At 35.5% G+C, this 14,040-nt stretch overlaps 1 protein-coding gene across 1 annotated transcript in view; it reads left to right on the top strand.

Moving 5' to 3' along the window:
• The window catches only part of cog5 (component of oligomeric golgi complex 5), a 173,806-nt gene that overhangs the window by 97,899 nt on the left and 61,867 nt on the right, over nt 1-14,040 (top strand). The window contains exon 11 of the mRNA XM_006633320.3: nt 11,779-11,860. Coding sequence (XP_006633383.2) covers nt 11,779-11,860 — 82 coding nt within the window. The remainder of the gene's footprint in view (nt 1-11,778; nt 11,861-14,040) is intronic.

Raw genomic sequence — 14,040 nt, 5'->3', positions numbered from 1 at the left:
TAAATACTATTTTAAGGTTAAAATTTAATTATTAAAGTATATTCCTCCAAAACTCTATCACATTAGGAGATAAAAGTATGTGACAATCAATGTGTTTGTTAGTAAGGTAGTAAAAAACATTTTTAGACTGCATGTACAAAAGTAATTGTACACTATTTATTATATAAAGAGATAAAAATCTCTTCAGCATGACTTCAGGAAGGCCCACGCTGATCACTCCCCACTGTATATCAACAGCTCCCCTGTGGAGAAAGTTAGAAGCACCAAGTTCCTTGGTGTACACAAGGTGTTTGGTTTGGGAATTGCAGCGCTTCAGACTGCAAGACCCTGCAACGAATTGTGGAAACAAATGAGAAGATCATTGGAGCCTCCCTCCCTTCCATTTCTGTCACCTATCACAAATGCTGCATACACGGGGCCTCCAGTATAGTAGATGACCCCTCCCATAAACTCTTTGCCCTCCCACCATCTGGCAGTGTACGGGCTAGCTCCACCAGACTCTGTAACAGCGTCTTCCTGCAGGCTGTCAGGCTCCTCAACACCCTGGAATCCTCTTGCACCCGCCCCAATTCCAGAGACAGGGTTTAAATCCCCCCAGTGTGTTGTATATATTGTATTATGTATTTACTTTGTAATTTGCACTATCTGCACGTTGCACTATGTGTATCCTGTCTACATTGTCTATGTCAGTGTCCTGGCTGTCCTGCCTGTAGTTGCACTGTGGACCAGGAGGAACGATATTTCAATATTTCTGCATACTTGTATATGGCTGGAATGACAAATAAATGTGAACTTGGACTATTTTGTAAATTATATTTGCTATATAGAATCTCTACTAATGATACCAAAAAAGCCCTATTGCCTATTAAAGATTGTCTTCATAGTTAATATTCTGTAAGTGCACTGCTTATTATTAAGGTGTAGTGTTTATTATTGTTGTTGTTGGCATTATGCCCTCCCTCCCGTTTACTCCCAAAGACTTAACTTTGCAAATTATGGGAATGGACTAAGTATATTTCATTAGAACATCAAAATACATTTAAGAAATGTCCACTACATAGTAAATTATTGTTATGAGTGAGTTATCATTGCTACAAACGTAAATGTTATTGCCAGTATCCCCATTTTGAGAATTATGAAAGCAGAACTGGAAGAAGACTTGGATAAGAGAGAAAAATCAAGTGTAAATTCAAAGTCTAATTAATGAGTCCTTCGCTACACACAATATTTGTAATTAGATATGTGTATTTTTTAAAGCAGAACGTGGTGACACACATTCTCAGTAGCGATAACAAAAAAGCTACTGTTTATCTTTCCAAATAATGAATGATGTCAAGTATAATCGTTTATTTTGTGCTGTCTTTAAAACTCACGATGAAGGATGTCTCCTGTATTGCTCAGCAGTGTAAAGAATTAGAGAAATATATACTCCTTGTTCAAAGTTCATTTGACATTTGATAATGAGAAAATTAGATGTGGCTTGTGAGGAAATACGTAACTAACAAAGCAACCTTCAAACAGGTTTATTGCAAATTAAAGAAATGATATTCTAATCAATTTTTAAATAACACTTTTTATACAGAATACCTTATTGTTAAGTATATTATCCAAACAATTAACATGGAAATTAGGCACCGCACTAGACAATTATGATTATAAAAAAAGAGTAGGACAGCAAATCACTGTTGAAATATTTAGTCTCTCTTCTGAGTACTAAGGTTTCCGTGGAAACCACACATTTTTTACAGTTACAGCATTGCAAGTTGAATTTATTTGAAATTATATTTAAAAAAACAAGTATCAAGCTGCAAATAAATATTTTTTGCATTTCTGCACTTTTTATAGGTTACAGGATTTTTTTCTGCTATATGTAGATATACTGTACCGTAGCTGAATATTTAATTGAAAAACCTGTTTCTATTTCTTTCCAGTACAGTGCTGAGAAAGTTTGGGGACCGCCAATATCATTATGGGAAATACCCTTGTATAATTAAAACCAGTCTTTTTTTAAAAAACAAAAATGTATAGTTGCCAATTCAATGTTTTTTGAGACACAATGATACTGTAGATGAAATGGGGGAGGGGGAAGGAATAATTAAGAATGTGAGCCTGTAAAAAGTCCATGGTGAAGTTTAAAGCTTAATGAGGAGGAATATTAAGGTTGGTTGACAACTGTAAAAGTAGTTTTGTAGTTGTGAAAAAGAATGTGTTTAAATACTATAATGTAGGGTCTGCTTAAGCTTTCTTTTTAAGAAAAACAATTATCTTTAAGCTTTCTACATCACAAGACTTTAAGGTTATACTCAGTTGGATAGTCCATGACCTCTTATCAGTTTGCTGTAGCTTGTTTGACTCTTTATTTGTGAAACCAATATGCATTTCCTGATAGGCATATTCCATCACTAGTCTAATTAGAGTTCTAGAAGTACCTTGAAGGCAAAACCAATCGAGTTCAGTTTTTCTCAGTACAATATGTAAAAACATTTCTGTGGGCTATTCAACTGAACAGTTATTTCTTTTCGGCCCACTTGGGGTCATGTATTGAATTGAACCCACGCTAAATAACTTTTCCTTTTCTTGTTCAGTCTATTATTTATGCTTAGCATAGGAGATTGGGAGCACCGCGTTCTGGTTATCCCTCATTTAAGGAGTGTGTTCCTCTCGGCTATGTAATCATCATCTTTATTTGCTGATAATACCAATTAGAAGCACAGTTGTCTTTCCAAATTGAGAAAACCACAACCTTGCCCCTTTCACCAGTTTTCTCCTTTTGAAATGTTGCACAGCATCTTCTCATTGTGCTGCCAAGCCTGCATTTGCCTGATGCCCAGTAATTGTTTCACAGGTTCAAATGTACCCTTTTACTATTTATAGCTTGAAGCTATGCACTTATTAACAGGCATCTCTTCTGCTCTTATTTCAAATATGATACCAATTCTAGTCTCTCTGTATCTCACATGAGTGTAATAATTACAGATCATTTAGTAATAGAGGGCTGGCATCCACAAAAATCAAAACTTTCGCCCTAACAAAAATGAATAAATTGCTTTACCAATGTGCGTCAGTTATTTAACCAGTCTACCTTTTCAAAATACATACCATCACATTCACTTACAGCATGACTCCATGCTGTAGCAGAAAGTTGGTTTTTCCACAGGAATATATTGTGTAACTGATCTTCCACATGTCCCCATTAACCTCTCAATGTATGACACCAGGCATGCTATATAACATCTTTGAATGTTTATATGAACAGACAAAACAACACCACATCTAAAATGACTTGATTATGTATCAGGCTGTCAATAATAAACAATAGTTATGCCAGTATTATCTAGTTGTGATTAGTTGGTATAGTTTCTAAACAAACTGCACAATGAAACAGTCATTCCATCATTCAAAAATTAGCATATATTATACAAAGACATTCTTATTTAGAATGGATAATGTGCAGTTACTTAAATAGGCACTGACAACTCAGAAGACTGTTTTGAATCTTAAACATAAAGCTCTAAAGATGTATACTTCTGTTTAACAATACTGAAAGGTGCTGTTTGACAAGCTAATTGAAAACTTGTACAGTTGGCTGTCATCAAAGAGTTTGATTTATCCCAAGTATATTGACATGAAAAGGGAAAAATATTGAATTCATTTTGATGTGCAGATCTACGTTGTATATTTCCTGCCGTGATTCATCTGAGCAACAGATTTTTAAATATGCATTTTATTTGTATATGAAATCTAAAAATGTAATAATACTGTAAATGACACATTTGACACCAATTTATAGAAAAGTGTCCCATTGCAAACTGTGTTTCTAGAACTTTTTCATCACATTTTTTGTTCTCCATGTATGTTTATTCAGCAGGTCTACCACTATTAATAGTACTTTGAATATAATAGGCCTTTCCCTAACCTTAACTCTTTCCTAGAATCTAAGGTGAAGTCTGCATTTTGTGTTCTTTGCAGGGTTATAAATGACTTAAATGCAAGAGAAACAAAACTGGACTACACAGGGTTATGGAAATGATACAAAATAAACAGGAGCATCATCATTGGAGAAGTAAGGTGTGATAGAATAGTCAGCATGGATTTTAAAAAGATAGAACTTTCTTTAAGTTATTAGAATTGAACAAGTAATAGGTCATGTACTGTACACAACCAACAAATTATATGGTATATTTAGATTTTTGGAATTTATGTTCTCATAAATTTTTATTTCTAAATATCCGTAAACACATCTATTCTCTTAATTACATTATCGCCTAATTATTTGATGTATAAAGAAGTGAAAGCTCACATAGCGATGTAATTAGCAGAGTACCTCAGGGATTTGTATTTGGACCTCTGCTCATTTTTATTCTCACTCTTAAATCAAACATTTAGATTCTGTTATAGTTTGTAAACTTGTCAGGTTCAAACACATGTAGGAGCATTAGAAACAAAAGAAGCTTCAAAGGCATTTTGAAGGCAAAAAATTAAGACTGTTAAAATTGTACAATACACCACTATGATCTAATTTAAGAAATGTGGTCATCTTTCTACAAAAATAATTTGAATCTCTGAAATCAGTCCAGCGAGGAGTAACCAAGGCTTCAAGGAATATCCTATGCTGCCTGGCTAAAATATTCAACCTTTTTAGACTTAGATGGAGAAAGATACAAGGAGCACATATTCATAATTCTCATGGGCATTGGCAAAGTCTAACCAGCATCTTCAACAGTGAAACACGAACCAGAGGACAAAAGTGATCTCTACATGGAAGTGCATTTAAAATCGAGAACAGGAGCCACTTTTTATACAGAGGATTATGGGAGCCTGGAATAACCTACTGATCCACATTCTTAAAGCTGATACCATGACTTTTTTCAGGAAACAGATGAATGAGATTCTCAGGTCAATATGGCTGCCTCTCATCTCTAGCTCTTACCTTTTTACATCCTGTTCTAGGTTTAAGGTTGAGTATGTGCCATTATGGTTTTTTTTTCAGGTTTTCTTATCATCACTTCAGTGCGCCACAAAGGTTTTGGGTTGTTCCTGGATTTTTTTGGGTTGCGATAACTTGAATAAAATGATGTCACATCATTTTATTCAAGTATTCAAGTTAGGGCTGGGCGATAATGATAATTATCGCAATAAAATTTTCCTCGATATAAATTTAACAAAAGTTCAATAAATGTTCGATATATGTTTATGCTTTGCACATGGTATGCGCATGCGCACAAAATACTGCGCGAATGCGCATGCGTGTTGCAGACCGGGCCAGTAAAGTGGTGTTGTTTACCCACATGGTGGTGGCTGACAGGATTGTAGTTAGAGTGGAGAAATGAGCAACACTGAAGCAAATGTAGTGCTTCCAATGACAAGCTCGAAGGACGATGACATTGTCAACAGAAAAGGTCATTCAACTTAGATAATTTGGAGATATTTTGGCTTTTTACGATCAGACATCAAACAGAGCACTTTAAACTTTGCAGTCTGTCTGAACCATCTCCTATATGTGTTCTATCACACTGCAGTATTTAATTTTTCTATTAAGATATTTATTTTGTAAATTTTACTCATGCATATTTTGACATAAAAAAGACTTGAATACTCTCTATTCATTTGTTTAATGTTTCTGCTGTTTGGCAAGTGTTTGTTGTGTTCTTAAAATAAAGAGTTGTTTAATTTTCCAATTAACTGTTTCTTCAACTTTCACTCAGGAAAAAAAACTCTGCCTTTAAACTTTAAACTAAAATAAATAATGATTTGAGATTTCTCGTGATAATTATCGATATCGACTGATATGAACATTTTTATCATGATAATGTTTTTGGCCATATCGCCCAGCCCTAATTCAAGTATATGATTACATATACAGTAGCTATGGAGGATAAATACAGTAAGTACTTTAACTGCAAAATAACCACATACCTCAATTGTGCATATTCAATGTTTTATTTGAGAACAGCAGTATTCAGTATGATGGTTCCACTGTGCGATCTTACTCACATTAATTACACTGGAGTTTTTAAGAGTGCAGCTGACACATTGTCTGAGAATTTTGCTTTATTGAAAGCATGGCAGGTGTAAAGAAAAGCGCCTCTCAGTTTAAAATAATATTGTATTGCTTTCATTAATTGTATCAACTTTCAACATTTATGTATTAATATAATCCATTGAAAAAGGTGAAAACGTCTGGGTTTCCCAGGAGAAAAATGAAATTTAAACTATGAAACAGATAATGAATACAGAGCCAAAGAAAAAAAAAGGTTTGGCTAACTGAAGAAAGCTCTTCTCTAAACTAAGCTTCCACTTTAGTTACAGTGTGCAGTGTATTGTAGATGAATAGTACTTTGTGCTGTGATTCATTTAAACCCCTAAAATGTGGGTAAAGAAAAAATGGATGCATTGGACAGTAGTGGGCTTGATGGGAAAATCTATGAAATGGTTGTACTTCCTTTGCTCAGATATTCCTGATAATACCTAATGTAGTAGGAGAGCTTAATTCCAGGCCCCATGAGCCAAACATATTCAGTATCCCAATTTGTACCAGGGATATAAACCACACATACATCTATAGTAGAGCTCAAAGCGTGTTATGTGAGCAATCCAGTGCTACAGAGCAACTTTGTAGTGAAATACACAGACATATCTGTATATAAATAAATGCAGATAAACAATAAGTAATTATGAATACATAAATGTTGTACAATGTCCAGTTTCAATTTTTAAAGTTGGCATAGTTTCTAAACAAGCTGCACAACAGTTAAGTCATTCTGTCAGAGTATGTTTTGTTCGTTAACATCTATTTTTGACTGAATATTTTCTTTTCTAAGCATGAATGTTGTTGATTAAAGTTAAAACCTCTTTAGTCTCTCTTCAGCTACATGGCCTTGTCTGAGATGTTTTGATTTCTCCCGAAGGAGATGCTGCTGTTTTTTTCAGTAATAGGTTTAAAAAAGTAAAAATGCTCATTCCAACATGTCAGTTTTTTTTTAAATATTCTCCCTTCTGTACTTGTATCACCATGGAATACTAATGAAGTTGAAATCCAAGAGCTAGCTTTGCCTGAAGCTTGCAGGGCAGGAAATCTTTGGATGCACTATTCAGTAGGATGATTGAGCAGCACTGTGTCACTGAATTCCATTGCCTGCGTTCAGAGCTCTCCAGCCACAGGTGCTACATACTGTACAGTAGAAACATAATGCAGTGAATTTAATTTTTCCCTTTCTCCAAGGCTGTTGCTTTAACTGCTTTTTCAATGTAAAACCTGCAAAGTTATAGTCGCCATTGGCAGTGCCAGTGTGTCTAAGGAATACACACGTTTTGTCTGAGCCAGCTGGCTGTCTGCAGTGCCAAACCTTGTTATAGAATTGTACTGCAGTCTAGAAGAGAAGTCTTTAACTGAGCTATATCTCTACCCCTCGATCCACTGAACAAGAAATTTGTACAGATTGTTCAAGTACAAACATATTTTTTTATTAATCAAAACCCAATTTTAATGATAGAATTTAGGAGTATTTCATTTGAAAGTTTAGAATTGCAGGTAACTATTATTTTTTGGATATCTTCAGAGACATCTACAGAAATCTGCCTTGAAATTAACAATGGGTTGTTTTCCCTTTAGGCAATATACAGTGCTTGCTTATCATAATTAAGCTTAACCTGTGTGAGTAACATAATTGCCAAATATTCTGGTGTTTTCTGATCTTTTCAAATAATAAGTTTGACTCTTTTACAGTTTGTTGTTTAAAGCAGCTATTTTTATTTAGTGCACAGTCTCTCCAGATCTCAGATTCAAAGCAAGGTTGGATCCGGTCATTACTGGGATGAGACACCTCTAAGGAAACTAGGCTAATAGTGTGGACCAGTAAGTGACACCTTACACTCACCAGAATTTCCAAACCGATGCCCCCAGTATAGTGATAGGTGCTGACAACTTTAATATTGAAACTCCAATGACCATGTCCATGAAGAAGGGGAGTTATCCTTTCTACTGGCACAATGGCAGACCTTATGTTTTCCTTTAATTTAATTAGTTGAGTAATTTCTTATTTATCTGCTGGGGCATATTAAACACTGTATTCAGTAGGGGATGATGTGGGCCCCCACTTAAAGGCTTTAGGCTCAGGGCTCATGAACACTTAACACATAAAAAAGTACTGCTCGTATGTATAACCGTAGATCTGTATCTGTGGTTACAGTTACTGTAGATTTAACTTGTGTTTTTATTGTGTAAATGAATGGGTGCCAGTCTGTGCCATCTGTGACTTCTATTTATCTTGTTTTCCTTTCTGAAAGGCAGACCTTTTGTTATGAAATAGTAGTTCTTCTGCGATGGAGTCAGAAAATAGACTTTGAAAAGAAGATTGCCCCTTTCATCAAGGTTAAAAAGAATCTCCTTTTACTTTGAGAAGGCTATCTTTGGGAAAAGCACTGACCTTCAGCCAAAGCCCCAGAGAGTTGCAGGCAGCCGTTAGTGGATGATTTGCCGCAGAGTTGAAATGATAATCCATTGCATCCCATAACTCATTTAGGCATGCTGCTTTCAGCCCAGGAATTATGCCGGAATGAAGTTGATGTGATTGTGATAGGAAGTGCAAATAGCTTTGTTTGACATCCACAGCAAATTTTTTTAGGATTTATAGTGATTTCTTATGTTTATATCAAAACTACTTTTATTTTACTCAATGTCTGTCCTTTCCTTAAAAGTATTTATCTCAAATTGTTATTTATATTTCATCAGGTCGTTTGACATACTGTACATGTATCTGTTTTTCACTAGACTGAAACATGGGATTTACAGTAGGGTGTAGGAAAACCTCATTATGTAATGTTTTGTGTTAGCAGTGTTTATTCTACATATTAAGTTCAGTTGTGTTCTTCTGGCTAACAATAGGATTGTATTTCTGTTGATATTGATGAAGATGGTATACATGGTTGTTCCTCTGAGAAAATGAAAAGTTTGCACTTTTGTAGTGTTCCTAACTGCATATGTATGTACCTTAAAACCAGTAAGACATATTTTATTCATGTATGGTTGTTTAATGTCAGTATATGATTGAGAAATGCTAGGGTCATAGACATTTTATGAAAACTGTGTTTTAAAAATGTAGTCATGGAAGTGCAGTGCATTGAGTACATTTAAATATTTTTTTACATATTTATGTTGGAACTGTTTTCCAACCTCCTTAATCTGTTTTTATATTCAATACAGAAGACTGAGGTTAAGCAACAAAGGCATGCTGACTCTGACTGATGTTGAACAGCCTTTTTACCGAGCCTACGTATTTGTGGAGAGCCCCTACTTTCCTGCTTCACTAATTTTCTTTGTCAACGTCAGTAAAAAATGAATCGGCTAAACACTGATCATTATTATGGAATAATATGTAAGAAAGTTTCAAGGGTTGGAATTACATATAGTCATTCTCTTCTAACCACCTTGTGGCTTAGCAATTGAATTGTTTACCTAACACACTATTCTGATTCCACGGTCCATTGTACTGTATACTGTACTGTTTATGTATGATTTGGCTAGAGTATGACTTCTAACAATATTTAATCTGGATTTCTTTAAGATAGAGGAAAACTGCTTTGGGAGTAAATTCAATTTACCATATCGTGTGCCATTCTCAGATTATAAATATTCACTAAGAATAGTATCCCTGTTACGCTTCCAGCACAGTTCATTGGAGTGCAGATTGTTGACTATAGCCCAGACATCACCAGTTCAGTTTCTGGGCTGTGTCCTTATTTGACTGTGGCCAAGTTTCCCCCAAATGAATGGAATTGGCCAGACTTCTTTGTTTGATGTTGTTTCAAAATGACCAAGGCTGAGCCCCTGGACTTTGTCCAGTTTCAAGATTTTGAAGTTGGCATAATGTCTAAACAAACTGTATGTCAATTTAGTCATTGTGTTTTTTAATTAACTTGTTTTCCTGTCTTATTGTTTTAAAGCAGGAATGTATAGAAGTTGAATAAAGTTAAAATCAGTCCGGTCAGGCTTCATCTCTGAAATGTTTTGATTTCTCACAAGGAAGGTTCTACTGCATTTGTTCAATAATACATTTAAAAAAGTAAAAATGTTCATTCAAAGGTATCAATATTTAATACTCTCATTTCTGTACTTGTATCACCACAGAATACTAATGAGGTTGGAATGCAAGAGCAAGCTTTGCCTGAAGCTTGAAGGGCAGGAAATCTTTGGATTTACTTTTCAATACGATGATTGAGCGCTATGTAACTGTGATTTCCTCTCCACAATACCATTCTGTGTACCCCATGATTGAAGTAAAGTATAATACGAAAGTACTAATACTGTCAACCAATCAACCAATATTGTATCTAGGTATCTTCAAGATGCAGGAAAACTGTTCTAAGACTACATTCTCTGTTCCATAGGATGCACCATTCTTAGATCATAATTGTTCAACAAGAAGTGTTCCATTTCCTCTTCCAGTAGAAGCACAAGTTTGGAGTCCATATTGTGCCTTCTAGCCAGGATGTTACCAGATCATTCCTGGGCTACGGCATTATTTGACCAGAATTCATCATGTGCCAGCAGAGAATTGGCCAAGTTTGTTGCCACTGTCCACACACTCACCAGACACTAATTAGAAAGATAATTAATTCTAAGTGTATAAGAAAAAAACGTGTTCATCGTGAGCTCTCCTATATTGACCTATTTCTCAATGATGTGTGTATGGACATTCTCCAAACGTAAACAGGGTTTCTGAAATAAGAGTTTGTTGTAGGGTGGCACAGTGGTTTCCGCTGTTGTCTCCCATCTTTGGGGCTCCAGAGTCAATTCTGGTGTGTTGTCTGTGTTGAACTTTTATGTTCTCCCCGTGTTTGCATGGGTTTCCTCCCACAGTCCAAAGACAATGTGCCCATTATTTGCTTGGATAGGACCCCCGTAACCCTGCATTGAATAATGGGATCACAAAAATGGGCAGATGGTTGGATGTGGTGTTCTGTTCATTATAATACAATGTAATGTCTCTCAAAAGCATTCCTCTAGTATTTTTATTAAGTGGATGGGATAGACGTTATCAGGTGTTTTATTTGTGACAGTATATTTTGTCATATCTGTATGATGAGACATTCACTTATGTTGATGGTGTTAAAAAATGTGCTTTTTCGCAGAGAAGGCAATATGCTGAAATCAGATTATGTATCGCCATCTAACATCGTATTGTCATTTCTTTGTAACAATTTATTATATTTTAATTTTTTTTTAATGAGAAGTTGGGGAAAGAAATTCTGTTAAAAACATTCTGTTTTGTGGTAGTCGATCAAAAATGTGTATATTTTTTATTGTAAGGAAAAAACCCTGCTTAAAGCTAAATCAATCATTTAAAAAACACAATTTGAAGCAAGTATTATTATAAAACAATTTTCTTCACTTGGTTAGTCAATGGGTCACAGTTCTTTTAGTCTGTTTTCTTTGATGCTACTTCCAAGATTGACTGTCTGCTCTGTTCGCCTTTACTTTGTGACTTCTGTAGCTATAATGGGAGGAAAATAAACTGGCCAGTGAAAAGGCAGAGGAGATCATTACTGAAGACTTTGCCAAGCTTTAATCGGGCAGTGATATTGAAGAAGTTGACCATAACAAATCTCCTAACTATATATAGTGTAGATAGTTTCCAAATTGCTGCAGCTTCACTTTGCTATGAAAATATACTTTTAATGGACGGAATGTCTTCAGATATTTTATTTATGGAGTATTATATTATGAATTATTCATTTGTAAGGAATCCATGTGTTTAGTTCTATTGCTATCTTTTGCAGGATGGCCAAGCTGACATCTTGTATACGTTCTGGAATTCTGTCACGCAGATTCTATCTGTTCAGTTCCAGCAGGCAACAAACTGTGAGTATCCCGAAACTGGCGAACAAGTTTGAAGATAAACTACTGTTGACTGCTCCTATATTCTGGACAGCCTAGCACTGTACTTATACTTTAGGGGAAAAGAATTAGGGCACCTGTCTCCTTTAGCATTAGGTTTTCAGAAAATTGATGATATGGGAAGATGAGTCACCATTCTTTACATTTGAGCATTGTCTTTACAGTTCAGTGTGTCTTCTGGAATAATTTAGTGTGCAGTTCATGTCTGTTATATTGACACTTAAATATGTGGTGATTTTGACAGTCTGTTTCCATGTAATGGCAGTGCTGGAAATGTGACATGAATGTAGCTATACATGCATGCTGAAGAGTACTCTAAGGTTTGCAATGTAGAGTGCTCTTTAAGTATTGCATTTAAGACTCAGTTGTGAGAAAAGAAGTTTCAGGAGGCTAAGACTCATTCACCGAAGAAACCTACCTTTGAAAATAATTCTGTGCTTGGCTCTGCAGTTTGTCATAAACCACCTTGTTTTTATCATTATGATACTGCACTCTGCAGCATCTGAGTCTGCGTGACTCCTTATCTGTGTAAAGTCTTGAAGGCAGCGATTTCAGGTGCACAAAACCCCATTCTACACTTTGTTTAGGCAATCAATCATGAGCTGTTTTTTGGAAACTTTTTATCTTTTTTGTAAAATTAGAAACATTATCTTGATTTTCTTGAAAACAAAACAAAAATGTAGAAATCTCTTAATATATAATAATTAATTCTATGGTATTATACATGTATGCCCGAACACCCTATTTTTGTACATCCTTGATATTTCCACAAAAAATAAAAACACTGTAACTGAAATTCTCCCAGATCTTAAAAAATAAAATTAAAATTTCTATCTTTTGCAAAATTCCCCATCAGATCATTTAACCTGATCATTTTCATCTCATACTTTCTCACTCTCCATGTTGCAGCATACCACAACAGTACGCTTTTTACTGCCAGCTGTGTGATGCTGATGGAACTCGGCAATCTTTATATATGAGCTTACAGAATACTTTGGAAAATAACATTGGGAATTTGGGAGTTCATGGTCACAGTCATAAACCGATCACATCTACCCAGCACTGTAAGATGGTATTTAATGAACACAAGCACATCCACGTCACGCAACAGCTGTCCTTTAATGAAAAGGGGCCGACTGTGATTTCAGGACATTCTCTTTGGAGTATCTCTGACCTTCTGAGAGATTAAGTATTTTAAAGGAAGCTAAATGTGTAATAATAAGGTCGTCATATGGCTAAAGTACTTTAGTTAATGTGTTAAACATTGCCTTTAGGAGCACATTTATCTTCATTGATCCATAAAGAGGTTAATGATTTCTACACTTGTGAAATCTTTGTTTTTTTCACCAGTAATAAAGGTAATTTCACAAAAGAGCTGATCTTCACAAATTATCACTGTCAGTAAAAGATAAATTTTAATTCAAAGTATTACAAAGTACAGAGCAGCAAAAGAACCTAAGCTTTTCTGAGTGTGTGTTTCAGAAAATTGCACGGCTATTGGATGTTGACTTAACGTTTTTGGCATAATTTTGATTAATTGATGATTCATGACTGATAATGATACACTCAAGTGACTGAGTTTGAGTGTTTTATATGCACACTGAATAACCACATTAGTGAGACTGTGGATTAGGCACGGGTGAAAGTGATGCAATCTTTGGGATGTTAAGCCTAGTGAAACACCGAAAGGAGCTAGTATGCCCCGCTCATCAAGAGAACAACGACTTCATGCTTTTGCTGTGCTGGAGTCTGGGTTAACATACCTCAAGAGGGCTCACGAGCAATGTAGTGAATCCAGGTTTTGTGTAGAGGACACTGATGCACACAGGCAAATGTGGCGCAGATGTGCAGAATGATATGGTAATTGTTGTGAACAACAGACCAATCAATGAGGATGCTCAGGTGTAGTGGTCTGGACAGGAATGTCTACTGCCACAGAACTCCACTTATAATAATAATAATTGCTTACACTTATATAGCGCTTTTCTGAACACTCCACTCAAAGCGCTTTACAGGTAATGGGGACTCCCGTCCACCACCACCAATATACTGGTAGATGGCAACCTTACTACAGAAGGCTAAACTGACCAAGACCAGGGACCTTACTTGCTGTACTTTCTGCAGGCTCTTTCTAACGTGACAGC

The sequence above is a fragment of the Lepisosteus oculatus genome, chromosome 7 (genome assembly GCF_040954835.1).
Source record: "Lepisosteus oculatus isolate fLepOcu1 chromosome 7, fLepOcu1.hap2, whole genome shotgun sequence".
NCBI lineage: Eukaryota > Metazoa > Chordata > Actinopteri > Semionotiformes > Lepisosteidae > Lepisosteus > Lepisosteus oculatus.
The sequence above is the reverse complement of the archived record's forward strand: the minus strand, read 5'-3'. Positions and strand labels throughout refer to the sequence as shown.